General features: G+C 38.3%; 1 protein-coding gene across 3 annotated transcripts in view; it reads right to left on the bottom strand.

Annotated features, from left to right (window-relative positions):
• Positions 1-20,352, bottom strand: part of KIZ (kizuna centrosomal protein) — a 1,514,946-nt gene that overhangs the window by 982,763 nt on the left and 511,831 nt on the right. For all 3 annotated transcript variants that reach the window (XM_044057131.1, XM_044057139.1, XM_044057146.1), the window contains one exon: positions 14,829-14,957. In XM_044057131.1, coding sequence (XP_043913066.1) covers positions 14,829-14,957 — 129 coding nt within the window. The remainder of the gene's footprint in view (positions 1-14,828; positions 14,958-20,352) is intronic.

Here is a 20,352-nt window from a genome sequence, read left to right as displayed (position 1 = left end):
AGAGGAATAAGAAAGCTCATAGGATAGTAACTCATACAAATATTGTAAAACCAGAGAACAACTATACTCAAATGGGTGTTGGTTATATTGTTGGCATCAACTAGTAAACCTTTTCCATTTGCTAATATATAATTTTCTAGTAGCAGGCTTTCTTGCCTCCATTAGTAACTGCTGCACATCCTCAGAAAACAGCTGCTTAAAAGGAATTAAGACCTTATCATCCAGTCAATTGAAGATGACAGATGTTGGGATGTATCAAAAGGCCCTGTTCTTGTGTGAGTACATCCATTCTGTGAGGAAGCTTGTGATAAATGCCCCAGTTCATTTCCAAAAGAAGGGAGAACCAAGGTTGCCTGGGCCAGAAGGGAGTCACCACAATGATCTTGGGGGATTCCTGCTGAATCTTCAGAAGTATACTGGATATCAATGAAAAAGGTAGAAAGGCATAGGAACATTCCCATCCAAAGAAAAGAAAATGCATCTGTCTTCCAGGCCTTCTTGCAATGAGCCCTGGGATAACATTTTGCCAGTTGATTGTTAAGAGAGGAGGCAAAGAGTTTACTTAAGAAACTCCACACAGATGGATCAAATCTTGGAAGACCCCTTGATCTAGTTTACATTTATGAGGGTCTGCACAGGTTCTGCTCAACTTATCTGCCCCACAGTTTTGCTCAGACAGAATGCTGGATGCTTGTAGAATAAAATTCAGCTGTGAGTCTATAACCCAAGCTAACATGACTAGTTTGCAAAGAGGGTACAACCTGTTTCCCCCTTTCTTGTTGATGTACTACATCACTGTGGTATTGACTGCAACCTCTTGAAGAGGTTCTTGTGACCAAGGATGGTTCAAATAATTCAGTGCCTTGATCAGGGCAAGCATCTCCTTGATATTTATGTGCTTGCATCTGTCTTTGGTGTCCCAAGCCTCCTGCATTTTTATCTCTCCTGAAATTACTCCCCAAGAAAAGTCTGAAGCATTTGTGGGATAATGGGACAACTTGATTTAAGGATATCTGTTGTCTCCATCAAGTAATTTCTCTTCTGAAAAAAAAAACAGTACTGGGATTTGAAAAGATAAAGGGTGTGGATGCTGGGACCAAATAGATTTCAGATACCACTGTATCTTTCACATGTGGAGTCGTTCCAGGGGTATCAAAGATGCCATGAGACCCAAAATCCTGAGGCATTCTCTCCCAGTGACAGAAGTGTGAATGAAAAATCTTAGAAATCGAGCTAAATAAACATCTATTTTTTTTCTGTGGAAGATAAGCTGTTTGAACTGAGATGTCAAGTTGACATTTCAGAAACACAAGCCTGTGTGAGGGAGTCAAGAAAGACATTTGAATGTTCTCTTGGAATCCCAGCTAGTGCAAGAGATCTCTCTCCCAACAGAGCGTTTCCTGACATTTTGAAAAAGACTCTGCAAAGATAATCAAGTCATCTGTATACAGGAAAATGCGGATACCCTGTAGCCTGCAAATGAGCATTCTTGGTGCATTGAATAGTCTGAAGGGTAAGGCAGAGAAATGATAATGTGATCCAGACACACAAAAACTTGAGCAACGTCTGAAGTCTGGCTGAATAGGAATGCAATGATAAGCATATTAAGTCTAGTGTTACAGGGAAACTTGAAAGAGAAGAAGAGGCAACAGGTTATAAAATGAAATCATTTTGAATTTAGGCTCTATCATAAACAGGTTTAGGAATGAAAGATCCAGAACTAGTCTCCAAGAATTTCCTTTCTTTGGGACTAGGAATATCCTTGAATAAAACCCCTTAACCACCTGGGAAGGAGGAACTAGTTCTATCACTCCTTGGGACAGCATGTGATAAAGATTAGGTGGAAACAAAAAAAAAAATCTGATCTGCAGGAAAAGGAATGCTCCTCTGGAAAGAAGGAATTTCCTCCTACTGCCATCTGTAACCCTAATGAAAAATTTTCAGACCCCACTGTCTGAAAAAATCTGTTGCAAAAGAGAAAATGGATGGACAGTCTAACATTTTGGAAGAGAAAAAGGGCCAGGGTGAGAAGAGATTCGCAGGGTCTCTTGAATAGTCATTCAGAGTTATTAGTGTGTCCTTGGTTTTGGGAGGTTTGAGACTTCTTTTTGGAACTTCCTTGCCACTTCTTAAACATCTGTTTACCTGAATTTTCTTGACACTGTTTATTCTATTTTTTGTCAAAATTGGATGAGGAGAAAGTAAATCTCTTGGACAATTTGGAAAAGGAGGGCTGAAAAATCTTAGAGATTCCCTGGATCAGCTTGCCCCTTTCATCACACTTTTTGATCACCTCTGCAGTAGAGGGGACAACACTTACTCTCTACCCAAGGGAGAATTTAAATCAGTTTTTTAACATCACCTGGGAGGTTCTGTGCCAAGCAAACCTCCTTAAAACTGTACCAGTGGCCATAGCTCTGGAAAACGTATTATCAGAGTCATGCACATACTGCAAACAATGAGTAGTGACTTGTGCAATAGAAGAAACTAAGTTATTTTAAAAAAAGATTTTTCTTCACAGGAAGAAACTGTAGATAAAACATTCCTCATACTTTCACAATACGTCAGAATAAACTTTAACATATTATATCCTGACAATGAGAAATTCTGAAATTCAAAGTTGCAAAAGTACACACTTTTTTTCCCATAACTATCAATAATTTTCCCATCCTTATTATAATGAATAAGATTGGAATTAACTAAGTTCTTAGCAGCACAGAGTCAACTAAGGCTACAACTGCTGTTCAGGTTTGGGAATAGTGTAAAAAATTTTAAAAGTCTGAGGAACTTTATACAGCCTATCTGCCTTTTTTAGGGACAGCTGGCTAACTATCAGGAAAAGTGCATGCAGCAAGACATACATCCTCTAAAGCAGACAGGACAGGAGGAATGGGTGTGTATTCTGAAAAATCCTTCTGTAACAACTCAATATTGTTTGAGGAAGTGAGAAACCTCCTAGTTCTCCCACTGAAACCACTGGGACATTCTAACAATAGTCTCAGAGAAAGTGAAACCCCCACAGGGAGATTCAGAAAGTGAGCTCTCCTCAGAGTCTAAATCAGAAATCTGAGGACAAAACCCTGAATACATTTCTCCATCTTCCTGTTCAGATTCAGAATCTTGAAATACTTCAGGTAAGGCGGCATCCCTCTTTCTTTCACTGGAAGTTAATCTACAAGAAGGATCAATAGCCTGAATCAAACCCCGAACCTGTCCCAATAAACTACTCCTATCCAAAGAAATTTAAGGAGGAGTAGATGCATGCTTGATTTTCTGTTTCTTTTTGTCAGGAAAAAATGGGCAACCTGTGTTACTAACTGCAGCCATTGTTTCCCCAGAGATAGGTACAGCATTCTGACACAACAGGGAAACTTACCCTGTTCCCTCTCTCAGGACTGACAAGAGTGATTCTCTCTTGCCCACTGAGGGGACTCCGACAGCTGCAGAGGACATGGCTAACCCCCAAACCCTAGTGGCTGTATGTGCAAAACCAGAGGCATCTGGGGTAAAGGATGAGTTGCCTGAGGTTCAACAAATGGCCACAGCAGTCACCCACCTGTGGCTGAGGCAAATAGCTAGCCTGCTGTGGTGGCAAAGATTGTTTGCATTTGCTGAACTTTTTCTTTTTGTGGCTGGAAGAAGGACTGACCACAGGACTGACAATCTGTTCCATTTTCAAGCCAAAAATGGTGCCTCTATCCTGAGGAAAACAAATTACATTTCTGGTAAAACTACCAGTCCACAATTTTTTTTCTGACAGAAAAATCACAGTAAAAGGACTTTGAAACACTATGGCAACCCGACAGTGTTAACATAAACACAATTCCTCCACAGAAAATATTTTATCATTTAGATGACGCTACTTTTAAACTGACAGAAACAATATGTGCTACTCTGAAAAGTACATTACAATCTCAAGGCAATCCATTAAAATACAACACTCCTAGCTTTAAAGCAACTTTTCTGAAGAGGAAATAATAAAACATCAGTAAGAAATAACTTTCTCCCCAAAGGGAACTTATTTGCTCAGCTATAGATAGCACAAGTCAACTGCTGATCCTCAAAAGCTTCAGAGGAGCTTACTCTTCGGTGACAGTAAAGCTGTGAAGGGCTTCACACCCAGACTTGTCTTAGTCAGCTTAGCTTGAGCTGCTTGACAGTTTGGATGCATGGAAGGTGCCCTGAAGCTTTGGAAGCTGGCTTGCTGTTACATCCTTGGCAGGATATAACCCTGATAGCTAAGGTTACTGCAGCAGTGATTAGTATGTGGAACATCATGAAATCAAAAACTCATCTGAGTTATGATAGTGAAGACCAGTGTTAAAGATCATCTTTTCCATATGTTCTTGACTTGCAGTGTCTTCAAAATGAATGAAAATTTTGATTACCTGAGACCACTGTGCACTGTTTTGGGGAAATTCTCTCTCTTCCCAAATGTTCTGCAATTATGGAGTGTGTATATGTGTGTGTGTGTGTGTGTGTGTGTGTGTGTGTGTGTGTGTGTGTGTGTGTGTGTGTGTGTGTGTAGATATATGGATAATTTTGAGGGTGGTGGGGATTACAAGAGGTTGTGCTCTTTTTTTAGTTTTCATATGTTATTGTGCAAAACTCACTCACATGATATTAGAATTCATGCATTTACATGCATGTATATGTAATTAAGTAGTTATGTGCATTCAGGGCTAACTAGTTTTGTGTTGAGAGGTATTGAGTTTAATAATATTTCAGTAGACTCTATTCAGTCACCTCATATGTCTGAAACAAACTCTTTCTCATGCTTGTATTCTGCAGAGGAAGAATACTGCTGGAAGACCATTTGGCATGTGCAGTAGTGCATGACCAGTTATTTATACAAAACTGTAACAATGGTTAAAGCTGTTGACCTGTCCATAATAGAGTCCACTCTGTTCCAAGTAATCACATCCATTCAGTTACTTCCTGAAGCCCTACCACCACCATGATTTGAAGTCACCAGCTGCCATTTGTGCCACATGGTATGCTAATGCAGAACGAGTACCCAAACCCAGGAGTAAAGGACGAAAACTATTAACATAGCTACAGTCATTTGTTGTAAACAACATTACATGCATAAATAGCATGAACGTCTGTATCTGTAGACATACCAGTAGAGAGAAACATAGCAAAACAGTACATCAGCCCATGCAAAAAGGCACTCCGAAGCCACATAAATGTGCTGGCACACAGAGGTATGTAGGTAATTATATATTACTGTTGACATGTGTATTCCCTCTATCCCATTGCTTAGAATTATGTAATACCTACCATTTTACTTTAAAATAAATAAGCAAAAAAAAAAAATGATGAGTTAACTTGTTAGTAAATTTAACTACAACTATAAATCAGTGTTTCACTCCCTACACCCAAATCATCTCAACTTAGAATTCCATAAAAATCAGTTGAGACAGGCTTGGAAATTCATTTTTTGAAGTCATTGAATACTTGTCATGATGCTTGAACCTCAGTATTGGTTATTTAACACTGTATAGTGCAGCAATGTCTTTTTTGCATGGAGTTTACAAAGGACAAGTCAAGCTATATGTTCATGCAACACTTTATATGGAATGGCAGTCCTTGGCACATTATTCCCCACCCACCCAATATGGCTAAGCAGGACCCCCACCCGATGTAAGATAATCCCTTACCTGTGCTTACTACTATAGTGGGGATATGGTATACTTTTGGCAAGCTTCTGGTCCTTTTACTATCCTGGCTGAGGCATCCATAAAGTGCATGTACATTGAGCTCACAGAGGTTATGCTGATGGCATCACCGCTGTGTACAACTGATACAACCAGCATCTCAAGCTCTGTGACTGAAGGTTATTGTGTCTCTGAATCAAAAATAAACATTTATGTATCATGCAGAACGCAATCTTCTGCACACTTTGAGTACTACCTTCTTGAACCCACCTATAACAAAATCCTTTGATAAAAACATATAGTATCTCTGGCAGAGTTTTTTTTAAATCTAAAACACTGCACTTACTATCATATCTGCCTACAAAGTATTATGGTCATGCTCTGACTTTCTGCTTTCTGACCCTCACCATACAAGATGTACTCTTTCTCCGACTTGCAACATGTGCCCAAAACTGAGAAGCAAAATTTCGTGTACATCCATCTGCTTCTGCAGAACCTAACTGGTTTTGTAGTCTTATACCATGATCTCATTAACTCTCAGCACTCAATTTCTTTCTGTTCCATTCTTTTTCACCTCCATTTCAGGCAATTCGCATATCTGTTGTAGGGTTGCCACCTTTTCAAATGCCCAAAGTGGGGCATTTTTGGTAAAAAAGTCAGATTTTGCAGGGCGAAACATACCGACGGCCAGTACCAAGGACAGAACTATACTTTTTTGCCTAAATAAAAGCTTTTTCTTGTAGTATTTTAGTTGCTTATTCTGTTTCTTATAATATTTACATGTTTCAGATACAGAATAACTGTTTTATGCAACTATTACATAAAATATAGGAAATAATTTATGAACTAAAATCTCAGGACATTTGCCATTTTTTCAATTTTTTTGCAGGACACAACTGCCCAAAAAGGGACTGTCCCTCGCAATGTGGGACAGGTGTCAACCCTAATCTGTTGTAGTGTCCTCGTGTCCTCAACCAAGCTGCTTTGCATGTCTTTAGCACTTTTTATTTCAGATTATTTTCCCCTTACTCAATCCATCCCCTCGACTCCCTTTTTGACAACTCTCCATTAATGGTCCTTTCTCCTTCTCTTTATCTGCTTCTACTGTGCTGTACTTACAAAAGTATGTTCACACTCTTCTTCTGTTCCCTTTTTCTTCTTACCACTCATTGTGGAGGACCCTGGTCTACTTGTTTCTTTCAGAAAATATGAACTAATACTTCATTTACTGTTCAGAATTTATTTGTCAGATGTCTAGGCAAACTTGGATGGCCTGTGGCTGACCAAGTTTGCTGACAATTGCAAATTGGGAGCAATCATTCGGTCCCCCAACTATGTTAATATATTGCAGAAAGGGTTAACGCAGACAAATGATTAGTGCCAAAGCCGTGGAATAAAACTAAATACAAAACAATGCATTATTATTCCCTTTAGGAAAGCTTTCACCCTGCTAATTACATTATAGACAGCACCCCCCTCAAGAGTAGAGCCAGCGGTACATGGTCTGAGTTCTCAGGTTGGTAGCAATCTGAATTTTGAGCACCACATATTCACAGTAGTAAGGAAATCCTTCTATGTGGCACATCTTATAAGTAAAGTCATCACATCTAGCTCTAAGGATGTGATAATTCCATTACACTCGTCCCTCATCAGACCAATAACTGAGTACAATGCTCCCTTTTGCATGTACCTCAGCAGATACCTGCAACAACTAGAGAGACCACAGAGGCTTTTCATCAAGAAATCACAGGGTACACAAAACAAGTCTTACATGGAAAGACTGAAAACCCTGTCACTGTATTCTGCCTTCTACAGGTTGCTAAGGGATGACCTGTGCCTGGCTTACAGGGCAGTCTTTGAACAGGCCCTGATGGAAATGCTACACATTTGTAAATCAAACTGCAGGAGGGTCACTCACGCCAGGAATCGTAACCTAGCCTCAGGTCATGCTGGGGAGACAGATAAACCTCCCAGAGACTGCCACTTCCCTGAAATAAGCTTCCAGTTCAAGTGAAACACAGCCCCTCCCTGACCCTCTTCAAATGTAACCTTGATCTACACATGGGTAAACGCAAATTCACTCCTGGGGTGGCGCCCATGTCCTTTCTGGACAATGGAAGTCAGTACTAACTGCCATAGACCATTACCGCTGTGAACTTCATGCACCTAATCACTGACAACTGGGGCAACTTGGGAGAAATATGGCTAGGCTTGTAAGGGCTCTAGGGCCATTAGCCTCATAACCTCCTATGAACCCATGAGTTAAAATAAAAATGGTGAGTTTTTGAAAATGAACATATATTCAAACTGATTTTTCCCCTCATCCCACTGCTCCCCTCCTCTCTCAGTGGGTCTACCAGATCTGCCATAGCCACTCCTGGGCTCAACCCAATTAATATCTGTGGTCGATGAGGAGATCAAGGGCACTGGTGTAGTATCATACTGTTGCCAGTGTGCCCTCTTACCCCCTTGTAGCAGCCTTGCCAACTCTATGAACGCTGCCTTCTGCAAGAGTATAAACTCTTCCATGGCCTGCACAACCTCCTGACTAAGCATTTTACCTCTTATGTCGCAAGGAGCTGGCCATGCTCATATGCTACTTACTGCAGCAAGCCTAAGCTGTCACCCTCCACCAGCATGGGACAGCCGCTCACTCCCATCCTCTCCCTTTGTGGCCACTTCACTATCCATGTGTTCAAATTGATTGTGATCTTTGGCTTCAGTAACAGAATGAACAGATAAATAAGTACATAAAAATAAATAAACTATTTTTATATTATAAATACAAATACACAGAACTAAAAGATAATTGTACAGTATAAATGGGTAACTGTAGCTACAACTATAAACTATATTTTATCATGTACTGAAATTAATGAATGTTAACAGCATGAATGCTGCGGAAGCGTTGGTCGCCTCATAGCAAGACGCTGTCCCGTTCGATTCTCAGCTAGAGCGTCTTCTGTGTGGAGGCATACGTGAATGGGGCGTGGCTTCGTTGAAGGTTGTGCATCAGGGCTGGTAACCCGGTACGTAAAAATCCACTACCAATCATTAGCGGACCGGAGTTCCGCTGTGGTGACCCCTAACCGGGAAAAGCCGAAAGACACAAACAAACAAACAGCATGAAATCTAGTGTTTTGTTATCATGTTATATTATGTTGCAGTATATTAAAAATTAACCTGAATGCCCATGAGTAATTATTTGACTATACAAAGCACAGTATTCCTTTAAATTTAATTTATACATCTACACCATCTGCTGTACACTGTTCAAAGTCTGTTTCACAGTATTTTCTGACAAACGCAAGAGAGGTTACCCATGGGAGAAGAAAAATTAACTCTGATAACTAGTTTATAAGTTTACCTTACATGAGAGCTGGTGACTTAAAAATAAGTAAAAGCATATCCAGATCATTCTCAGAGCTCACACAAGTATATCCAGTATATTATTAACACAGAGAAAATGATTTAATAAGAAACTAAAATTATGATATCCTGAGATCACAACTCTCATTAAGCCTAATAATGTTACTTTCAATTTCACTCGGGCCAGCTAAGGCAAGCAATGCAGCCTCAATCATAAATGGCTGGGAGTAAGCCAACTCTGTTTATTTATTTTAACAGAAACTGGTAATCTGTTTATATATGTAATATACATACAGAGTTCCAGACTGGGACTCTGCAAAAAATAAATATAAATATTTTAAAATTATCTATCTGGAGAGATTGCAGGCCAGAAGTCCAATACATTGAGGTTCCCTGTGTGATACTGAGCAAATCACTTAATTATATCAATGGTCCAAGGGTCTTTTTGATGAATTCAATTCATCTACCATGTCTAAATAAGTAAACTAATTATGAAAAATAAAAATACAAAGACTCTTTCTTTCTCCATAGCACTCTTATGAATTTTTGAATGTTTTTCTTCTGTTTTGTTTATTACCTGCTATTTTTTTTAGCCAACACCATGCAAATGCAGTGAGATATGTCTTCTGTTGTACACATTCTGGTTATTCTGTGGCCATTTATAGTGGTATCCCTATGACTAGGTAAGAGCCTTATATGTTAATAACTCCATAGTCCATGATCCCAATTTTTTCTTTCTTAATTGAGTTTGATATTAAAATAATGGAAGCATGAGATCACAGTTTGTATGAGTACTCTGTTAACCCTCTCACAGTGCTTCTTTTGCCTGTGGTATTGTGATCATACAGTTGGCATATTTAACTAAGCAACTGTATTTGGGGTACATAGGAGTACTGGCTTTTCCCTGCAAGAAGAAAAAACAATGCCTTTATGTTTTATTTGGGGGGGGGTAAAGCTTTAGATTCAGGCAGTTTACTTTTGGGTATTTTCTGTCAGTCTTAAGTAGACAATTTTTTTTTTCAGGAAACAAAATGCAACCCGTTTCACACTGTGCACTTGTATTCATGTAATGTGATATGCTACAATTTTCTTCCACTGAGTTTGGAATTCAGGCACTATACTCACCATGGTCACCTCTTTCCATGGAGTATAACCCGCTTTGGTATGTAACTCCTTAAAAATATATCAGATGATTGCAAATTAGGAGTTGCCATTGAATCACCCACCAACACAAATGTTCTCCAGGAAGGGCTGACACAGAGAAACAACTGGTGCCAGAGCCATGGACTAAAACTACATGCCAAAAAATGCAAAATAGTATTCTTTGGAAAGTCATCTATTCCTAGTAAATATCATATTGACACCACTCCCCTAAGAGTTAACCCAGTAGTCAGGGACTTGCAGGCACACATAGACAGTAATGTAGCTTTTGACCATCATGTGTCTACAGCAGGGGAAATCATTCTACAAAGTGCAAGTTATAAACAAAGGTATGGCATCTAGGTCCAAGGAAGTCAGAGTTCCACTGTATTTGACATTCATCAGACCTCTCGTTGAGTATAATGCCCCCTTTAGTACCTACCTAACCATGAATATCCAACAATTGTAATGTCCACAGAGGTTACTCACTAAAAGAATAGCAGGCATATGTAACATGTCCTATGCAGACCACCTCAAGGCCCTGTCCCTGTATTCTGTCTCCTACAGGCTGTTGAGGGGAGATCTGTGCCCGGCATACAAGGCATTTTCATACTCCATTCTGATGGGCCTCCTGCATATCTGCAAAACAAACAGCACCAGCATTACCTGTTCTAAAGACTTAAACCTTGCCTGTGATATAAATAGGACCTGCTGGACAGATAAGTATGTATCTCAGGGACTACCCCCTCTCTGGAACAGGCTCCCCATCCATGTGAAGCAGAGTTCCTCCCTAATCCAATGCAAGTATAACTTGGGACAATTGGATGGGGAACAGGAAATCCATCCCTGGTTTGCACCTATGTCACTAATGGACACAGGTAGCCTGTAAATGATTCATCTCCCAGGTCCCTCCTTGAAAACGTTTTACCCCCAGGCCCCTGCTTACACTTATCAAGGGTACCAGAACTTTTCAGAGATTTGGGATGCATGGCTAGGCTTAAAAAGGCCCTTGTGGTCATTAGTCTAGTAAACATCTACGAACTAATAATCAGCCACTGCTTTCAAAGAAATGTAGACTCACAGCATGTGCAAGACAAATGGACCACATTTACACCTCATCAGTACTCACCTTTAGACCTTACCTTCTTTTTCAAGGAGCGATAAGGTAGCCATACCTGGGGTGAATTTATGGATACCCATTCAATTGTCTAATTCCCTCTTAAAGGAAGACAGTGTGTCACACAGCTTGATCTGGACAGGAACTTTGTTACAGAGACAGGGTAGATGTATGACAAATCTATCTTTTACTTGCTGAAGCATGTTCTAATCTCTGGTTTTAGTGTTCACAGTGCTGTTCGATCTGTAGAGAAATAAGAGGTCTTGGGCCACAGGATCCCTAAAGGCTCAGAAGACAAAGTACAGATCACCCTTAAGGAGTCTGTAGGACATCAAATACAGTGACAAGACCTCCAAAGTCTCTTGACAGCTCAGGTCCTTTAGTGTCATGAGTTTTTTTTTTTTTTTTTTAAGAAACCATTGGCATATGTAAGATACATCACAAAAGGGGCACTGTATTCTGTGATGGGACTGATCAGTGCAGAACACAGATGGTTCAGAACTTCTCAGGACTTATAGGAAATACCCTGACCACCTTTACAACATGATGATCAACAAAGGAGTTATATACACATGTTCCAAGGGCTCTCACACCTTTGTTTGGGAATGGGCTGTTTTCTATAATATAAGCTGGGGAGATGATTTGTTTGTCAAATGCAACAATACCACATTTTTTCAGTATTTACTTTTACTTCATTGTCAGAGTACCAGCAACTAATATGTGTATGCTCATGTTGTAGCTTTTGCATATCAGAAGAGGATTCAAGTATAACACCCAGTTTAAAATTATCTGCAAACTTGTTGAACCAGAGTTCCTGTTTTTTGACTTGGAGGTCAGACAACTATATGCAAAACTGTAAAGGTCCTAGCATGGAACCCTGTGGTACTCCAATGGTTACTTTCATGCTCTCTGAGGTTGTGCATTGCCAACCTTACATTGTGAGTTCTGTCCCTTAGTACAGCATGTGCTATGTGGTATAAGGTTTAGAATCAAATATGCTGGCGAGGTTGAGGTATGTTGTATGGACAGTCTAAACACTGTCTGTAGCTTTCAAAAAAAATGACCAGATTCAGTAGACAGAATCTACCTTTAACAAATCAAAACTTTTGCAGAGTTGAAATCTAATAAGATATGACTTGTATATGAGGCTCATTAGATTAATGGGTCTATAATTCACAGGGTCCCTTGTGAACAGGCATCAAAACTGCTGTGCAGAAAACCTTGGGGACAAAGCCATTTGATAAGTTCAAGTTGAACAATTATAAGAGAGGGTCCCACCAGTGAATAATTAGTGCTGTTCAGCAAGCACACTAGTATATTATCATGTCCCAAAGAGGCTTTGTCAGTTTTGGAAAGTACTTTTAACAAGTGTTCATCTGTAATTATAGGAGGTATTAGATGTTTAGGTATAAGTGGGTCTGGTATAGATCTCTTTGGGGTGAAGTTAGCACTGAATTCATTTGCCAGTATATTTGTGATATCCAGTGGATCAGAACAGTTAATGCCATTAAGAGTGACTTAAGAGCATTGCGGGATGTTATTTTATAACTTCCAGATGTAAGGAAAGAAGTATTTGGTTATCATCCTTATGAGCTTGCCACTACTACCAAAGAAACACCAAGCTTGGCAACAACCTTGTTGAGGAAAAAAAAAAGCTTCACTTCAACCCACAGACCAAAATATACCACCTCACTATCAGTATCTCTATCAGTTAGTTCAGTGTTCTAAAACTTTAAACTACAAAATGGAAAAGAAAGTGATAGTGCAGCAGCCATTCCACCAGTGGTACAAACTATACTATAATAATGTGCTCTAATAATATAGTCACAGTTATAAGTATGTACCTGTTAGTGGACAGAGACAAAATTAATCAAGAATACAGACATGTCAATACATTGAAAATTCATCAGATCGAAAGGCAACTGATTTACCACAACTGATCTAACAGATAATTGAAAAAAATGCTGCCCCCCCACACCCCCTCCTAATTACATATACCAACTCAGAGACTGCACTATAGTGGAGAAAGGGTAAATTCACTGATGCCCATTACACCATGATCACGTACAGACAAAATGCAGGTACATTCGCTCAGCTGATTTTCAATCAGCTGTACTGGCTTTTTCCCATTCGGCAAGTTGTCTTTCAACAACTTGTATATAATCCATCCATCTATATATATATATATATATATACACACACACACACATATATATATATATATATATATATATATATATATATATATACACACACACACACACACACACACACACATATATATATATATATATATATATATATATACATGCACACACACACACACACACATATATATATATATATATATATATACACACACACACACACACACACACACACACACATATATATATATATATATATATATATATACATACATATACACACACACACACACACACACACACATGTATATGTGTATATACTTGTGTGTGGCAGGGGAATGGGTAAGATATACATTTACCCATGCTGTAAGCTTGTTTCCAAAAAATGCCCCCATGTGAATAGAAAATAATTACCCACATATCATGCTACTGTACATTGCTTTATAATACAATGCTTAAAACCTGTTAATCAGTAAACAGTTCAGAAATAAGAAAGTGAAAAGTGATTAGGTTTAAAAATGAGTAAGCCATCTAGTGTTGTTGCTAACACAAGTGTGGCTCACATCATCAAAAGCATGCTGGAAAATCACAGATCTCACCTCTGCAAACTGTAATTCATCACAGTTAGCAGCAGAACTACTTCTAAGCCTTAGCTCTGCTGATGATTACTGCACCAGCTACATTGAGGGCTGTAAGACATTAACAGCAAAATATCATGAACTGCAGAGTGTTAACAGATTTGAATGAACTGTGACAATAATAGTTATAATGATTAGTATTTCAGTGTGTGCCTGCAAAGTGTAACCTCAGAAACTGATCAGTCAGGATTTGACAGCCTCTTCACTCTAACCCACACTCTCAAAAGTAGTTAGTATGTTTGCATTATCGATGTCAAGGTTGCAAGGTAAACCCACATTTTGCTACTTGCAGACAGAAATCATTTCTATGAACATTGACCTTTCTGCTACACTTTACTCATGCTAAAGGCTTCTTTTGGTGTGCAAAAAAATCACAAACCACAACCATTTACAACAGCAGCCTACTCTGTTGCAGTTACAGTTATCTAAAAAATATTCTAATCAGTTCTAATATGTTTAGCAATATTCCATAACTGCTTTATACTTAGTTTGTCCTTAAACACTTGAAAAAAGTGCCAGCAATTTCAATTTATACTAATAAGGTAAAATAAAATGAGAAACATACACCTGGTTATAAAGTACTACACTTGTCTTCAAAGATGATCATATACAAATTAGTGACAAAAAATTGCAAGTGTGTTTGAAAAAAGATATGACAAGAAAAGAAAATGCCTAAGCTCATCTTGTGTAATTAAATGTTAAAGCAAAATTAAAATCAGTCCAAAATATAATGCAGAAATAAAATAATGCAATTAACCTTATGAGCTCCTTCAAGTCTTCTCTGTTTGTGGTCTTAGCTTGATATAAATGTGCAGATCCAACTTTCTTAACAGTGTCTTCAACTAACTGCAACAAATGGAAGAAGCTTTCATGTGAAATGGTATACCTGAAAAGAAACAAAGCATTGGTTTTAAAACATGACAGCTTACTGCAAGCTTCTTTCACTAAGAGGTGTTTTATTCCTAAAAGTTTTTAAGTGTCAGCTACACACTTTCTTAAAATATACAATGTTTTAAATGTTTGGTTATGCTCTTATCATGAAACAAATATTTAAACAAAACATGAAATATTCCAACTGACATTAGTTCATACAAATAGGAAAAATGTGCTAGTCATATTTAATTTTCTATGAATAATAAAATGTTAAGTCTGTGCATTGTTTCCCCTTATAGTATTTTACTGGTGTTCTGTAATGCAAACAACATTTATACAGTACTTAGAAACTGTCATTATACACTTCAAAAGAAAATCAAACAAATAAATGCACACCCAGATGCCTGGGTTTTGACAAATGCATACCTCTCAACATGCAGACATCAAAAATAGGAACAAAGACTCTTGAAAAGCATGCACATCCAGCTAAAAATTTGTACATCTAACTAGCATAAAAGTTGAATAACAAATAACACAGAACTCTTCTGGCTTCCAGCAGGAATGTGGGATAGTACTCTGAAAATTGTGTTTAAAAAAACAAAAAGTGACAAAAATAACGGAAAAATAAAAGCACATTATCAAAAGACCAGGTGTAAAATCTGTAGACTTTAATAAACAGTATTGCAAAATTCTACCACACATGGCCATTTACTTCTGCCTAAGGAAAAAAAAATGTTGTCAGATGTGTGTCCTCTTTCTTTAAATTATTGTTGCCACTAGTATGGTGGTCATATAGTATGGTTTTCTGTGTACCAGACCGCTTCAAAAATCACATGCGATGAAGGGGAATACAGAAAATTGTGTGAATGGGATAAATCAAGCCTGAAAATATTGACACATTTTCAAAAATGGGACATCCTGTGCGGGGGTAAATCAGGCCTGAAAATAGAAACATTCCTCCAAATTAGGGGCAGTTGAGGTCTACAAACTAATATATTTATTTAAAGATGTCAATATACCTGTCTGGTATATACCGGGATGAGAATAATCTGAAAAACAGCATCACATGTGAATATATTTATATCATCTTGGCTGTGCTACCCACTGTACTTCAAAGACAGGACGTAGTAAAATATTTTATACCTGTAAGCTAGTCTCCTATGCTGGGTCAAAAACACACACACACACACACACACACACACACACACACACACACACACACACACACACACACACACACACACACTCACACTCTTCTGGTCTATAATATATGCTTTAAACATACAATTAATTTTGTTAGCATGCAAACAAAAATTCTTACATTCTAAATCTTTGAAAAATGAATGTCACTAACTGCCAAGTGATTCTGTGACCCGGGTAATAGCTGGAAAGTGCCACAAAAATTCTGAATACCAAATAAATAGTATTTTCCCACATTACTCCTGGAAGTGGGAAGAGTTATATAGTTACCAATGAAAATAAATAAAAAATAATTTATAATATAGCAAGTACAATGCCAGGACTGATATATTCTTTACTGGTCTAGCTGTGTAAAATTTATTTGATCTGTTTCTTTTTTCCTTATATCCTGCTTCCTTCTCTAAGCTGCAGGCAATGGTTTTATGTGAAATATGTGAAAAATCTATGTCTTGCTAATATATCTGCACATTACAATAATCATATTTATTATATAGTTTCACAGGCATGTACTAGGCTAGCTGCCTTTGTGGACAATTTTAAGCCTAGCCGATTTCCCTTTCAACAGCGAGAATCAAATCCTGTAGTTACATTTATATAAGAAATGGAGTAAATTGCACATTGCTCCATGCATGACTTAAGTGAAATACTAGTCTTAGAGATATGTCCATCATGGCTTACATGCTGCAGTCCAGTCTACACCCATCCTGAGAAAACAGAAGCTCAACCTGTTCTACAAAGGACTCCATGAGCCTCTCACTGCATACAAGCACCCCCCCCCCCGCAACTGTTTTCCCATCCCGGCTGCACATCAACCTGCCAGAGTACTTTTGTTCTTTTATTTTTCACACTTTGCCTTACACTTTTTAGCTCCTTCCTAAGTCCTTTTAACATGCCTCAAGTGGCAAAGAGTCCACTGCAATGTTTTGAGGAAGAAACTGGATTACTCGCCCCCAGAATTTATAGGGTTTTAGATGCTCTGAGGTGTCTCTTAAAGTGTTTTTATAAGAACTTTTTGATCTAATGATGGCCTGAATAAAAAATATTAAGTAAGGAAAGAAATTCAGTCTTACTTTTCCTTTCATATGAAAAGTAAGTTGTGTCTAATTTTATTGTTCAAAGCCAACAAAATAGTACTTCCCCAATAAACTGAAAAGACAAACACATGTAAGGATATATAAATCTTATCTGGAAATAGTGCCTGCCCCCCCCCCCCAAAAAAAAAAAAAAAAAGATAGTTATCTCTGTACTCACTGGGTGTTGGATTGGGATGAAAGTAAAAGCATAAATGGCCAGATGGATATATTATACAGCTGAGGTTCTGGGAGAAGAAACCAAAGTACATGGATAAAACACACACAGATAGACAGGAAGTACATGCAGCCTCCACAAAAAAGTGATCACAGCCAAAAACCTAAGCAGAGAACCACGTGCCATTATATGGCAACACTACTCAATACACCACTGTACTAATGATCAGTTGCTATCACATACATCTTTCTCAGAAAGCCTGAGTACAGAGCTGATGTCTGACTTTGACGAAAAGTGCAAATATTATGGCCACATTGCCACTTTTAGATACACTGCAACCCCTCCTTCACATATACAGTCATTTACATCACAGACAATTCCCTATGCTCATCAATTACAGGCATTTTATTGCCTACTTACACCTTATTTATTTATTGACATTTGTTTACTGGGAAAGTCTGACTGGGCACAGGTGCCCATTTTCAGTGCAGGTCCGTGGAGAAAAGCTCCAAGGTATCATATTTAGGCAATCGATATTTATAACAAATTTTATAAGGCAGTTTCAGTGAATACATAGCATAATAAAATTTGTATTAATATTCAAAAACATTAAATTCACAAATCTTGTATTGATACTTTATAGACAGAATAAGATAGATAAGAGTAATTTAAGAATACAATAGAGTGAGGTATTACAGAAGATTATGTGTCTCATATCGCCTACTCAGAGGCGATCTCTACTTGACTTACAGAGCCATGTCTGACCCAGCTCTGTTAGAAATGCTACATCTAAAGAAATCCCTCCGCACCACATGCTCCAGAGAACTCAATCTCATTACCACAATCAACAGAACATGCTGGAGGGACAGGTTCATAACCCAGAGATTCCCGATGCTATGGAATAGACTTCCCATACATGTCAAACAGAGCACCTCACTGACTCTCTTCAAGAGAAATTTTGATGAGTGGATGGGAAATAGAAAATTCACCCCGGGGATCACTCCAGTGGCTCTAATCGACAGAGGCACTGGGAACTAAGGTCGAGTGGCAAGATGCCAGGGTAATCCTATGGGCTTGGCTTGTAAAGGATCCAGGGTCATTAGCCTAGTACACACCTATGAACATATGAACCTATAAGCAAGTTTGAGTGTTAATAGAGAAGTAGTGATAGAATAGTAAATTGGTTGTGCTAATTAGTAGTTGATATAGTAGTTTAACGAGTACAATAAAGTGATCATTAGAAAGGCATAAGCAGGTTAAGTGATTTAGTGCTTTAAAGGGAGGTATAAGAAAGGTGATGATGGGTGTTAGAGATGAGAAACATGGACAAAGCTAGGAGGCAGAAAGGAAGTCTTTTAGTAATGGTTTGAAAAGATGAAAGTGTACGATAGACCTGATTGATACAGGAATTTTATTCTATGTTCTAGCTACACTATTGGAATACAGACTGATGCCAGCCCCTTAGATTTATGATTGTGTTCAAAGACAAAACCACAGTAAAGTATTCCAGCTGGAGTCTCACACACGCACACACGCACACACACACACACACACACACACACACGCACGCACGCACGCACACACACACACACACACACACACACACACACACACACACACACACACACACACACACACACACACACAGAGTTTATCTCTCCTTCTGCAAAGCCAGAATGATCACTGCTTAACTTGAACAAATAACTGTATCACTTTCATCCACAAACAGAACTTGTACATAGTAATTAAACTGACTGCGTCTGCTTCAGATATCAAATTGTAATAAAATAAAAATGGGTTACAGTAATTTATTTTATCCCTTGCTCATGCATGTGTACAGATGTGATAATCGATTAAAGCCAATTGGATAACTATACACCTCAGATGTTTGATTGTGGTCAAACGCAATAATGCATACATAACTGCTGGACAGGAACTTATCTTCTTAATTAACTGCCATCAGAATACAGAGTGCAAACCACTGACCCCCCCCCCCCCCGACATACCTCTCAACCTGTTAACTCAAGAATCAAGGAGAAAGCTAAAAGGTAATGTGGACAAGGGACCAAAATCAGGGACAACTATTGCCATTATATACAAAGAAATGTGCTACAAGAATGCTTTTATGAAGGCTACGTGTGAAACTCAAATGTCTATCATCATTACTCAGTGACTGTAAGTTTCACTAATTTGTCAAAAAAGTCACAAACTATATGAGGAACAGACCAAAATATGAGACAAAAAAAAAATCCGAGACATTCTGTGAAATGAGGGACAGCTGAGAGCACCTATTCCCTCCACACATACATTCATATTCCTGCACACTGATTTGACCATAAGTTACAGCCATTTCTATGACTGTGACTGTATACCACAGATGTTTGGTTACATCAAATGAATACATAAATAACTTCCACACAGGAATTTGTCCTCTCAGTTCACTGCTGTCAGAATACACTGTACAAGCCACTGATCCCCACTGTCATATACCTCTCAACTTCTGAGCTTAAGAATCTAGGAGAAAGCTTCACATAATAATGGACAAAACACCAAAATCAGAGACTGCAACTGCCTTTACAGACTTAGAAATGTGTTATAATAACAGGGATTGCATTAGTATGCCTTTTACGAGGGCCATGAAGTCTGAAACCTGAATGTTTGCCATGATTATTTAATGACTACCATCCTCACTGATTTGTCAGAAGAGTCACACACTCTATGAGAAATAGACTAAAATTAAGGCAAAAATCAGAGATATTCTGTTAAATCATGGACAGTTGAGAGCATCTAAGTCCTCAATGTATAACTATACAAATACACACATATGTGAGAGTATATACATGTGACTGTACACTTCAAATGTTTGACTGAGTCAAATGAAAGATTTCATAAATAATTGCCACAAAAGAATTTATTCTCTCAGCTCACTGCTCTTAGAATACAGTGTGCAGCCCACCAAA

Source organism: Protopterus annectens, chromosome 1.part2 (genome assembly GCF_019279795.1).
Source record: "Protopterus annectens isolate FY-2018-M chromosome 1.part2, PAN1.0, whole genome shotgun sequence".
Taxonomy (NCBI): Eukaryota; Metazoa; Chordata; order Ceratodontiformes; family Protopteridae; genus Protopterus; species Protopterus annectens.
The sequence above is the reverse complement of the archived record's forward strand: the minus strand, read 5'-3'. Positions and strand labels throughout refer to the sequence as shown.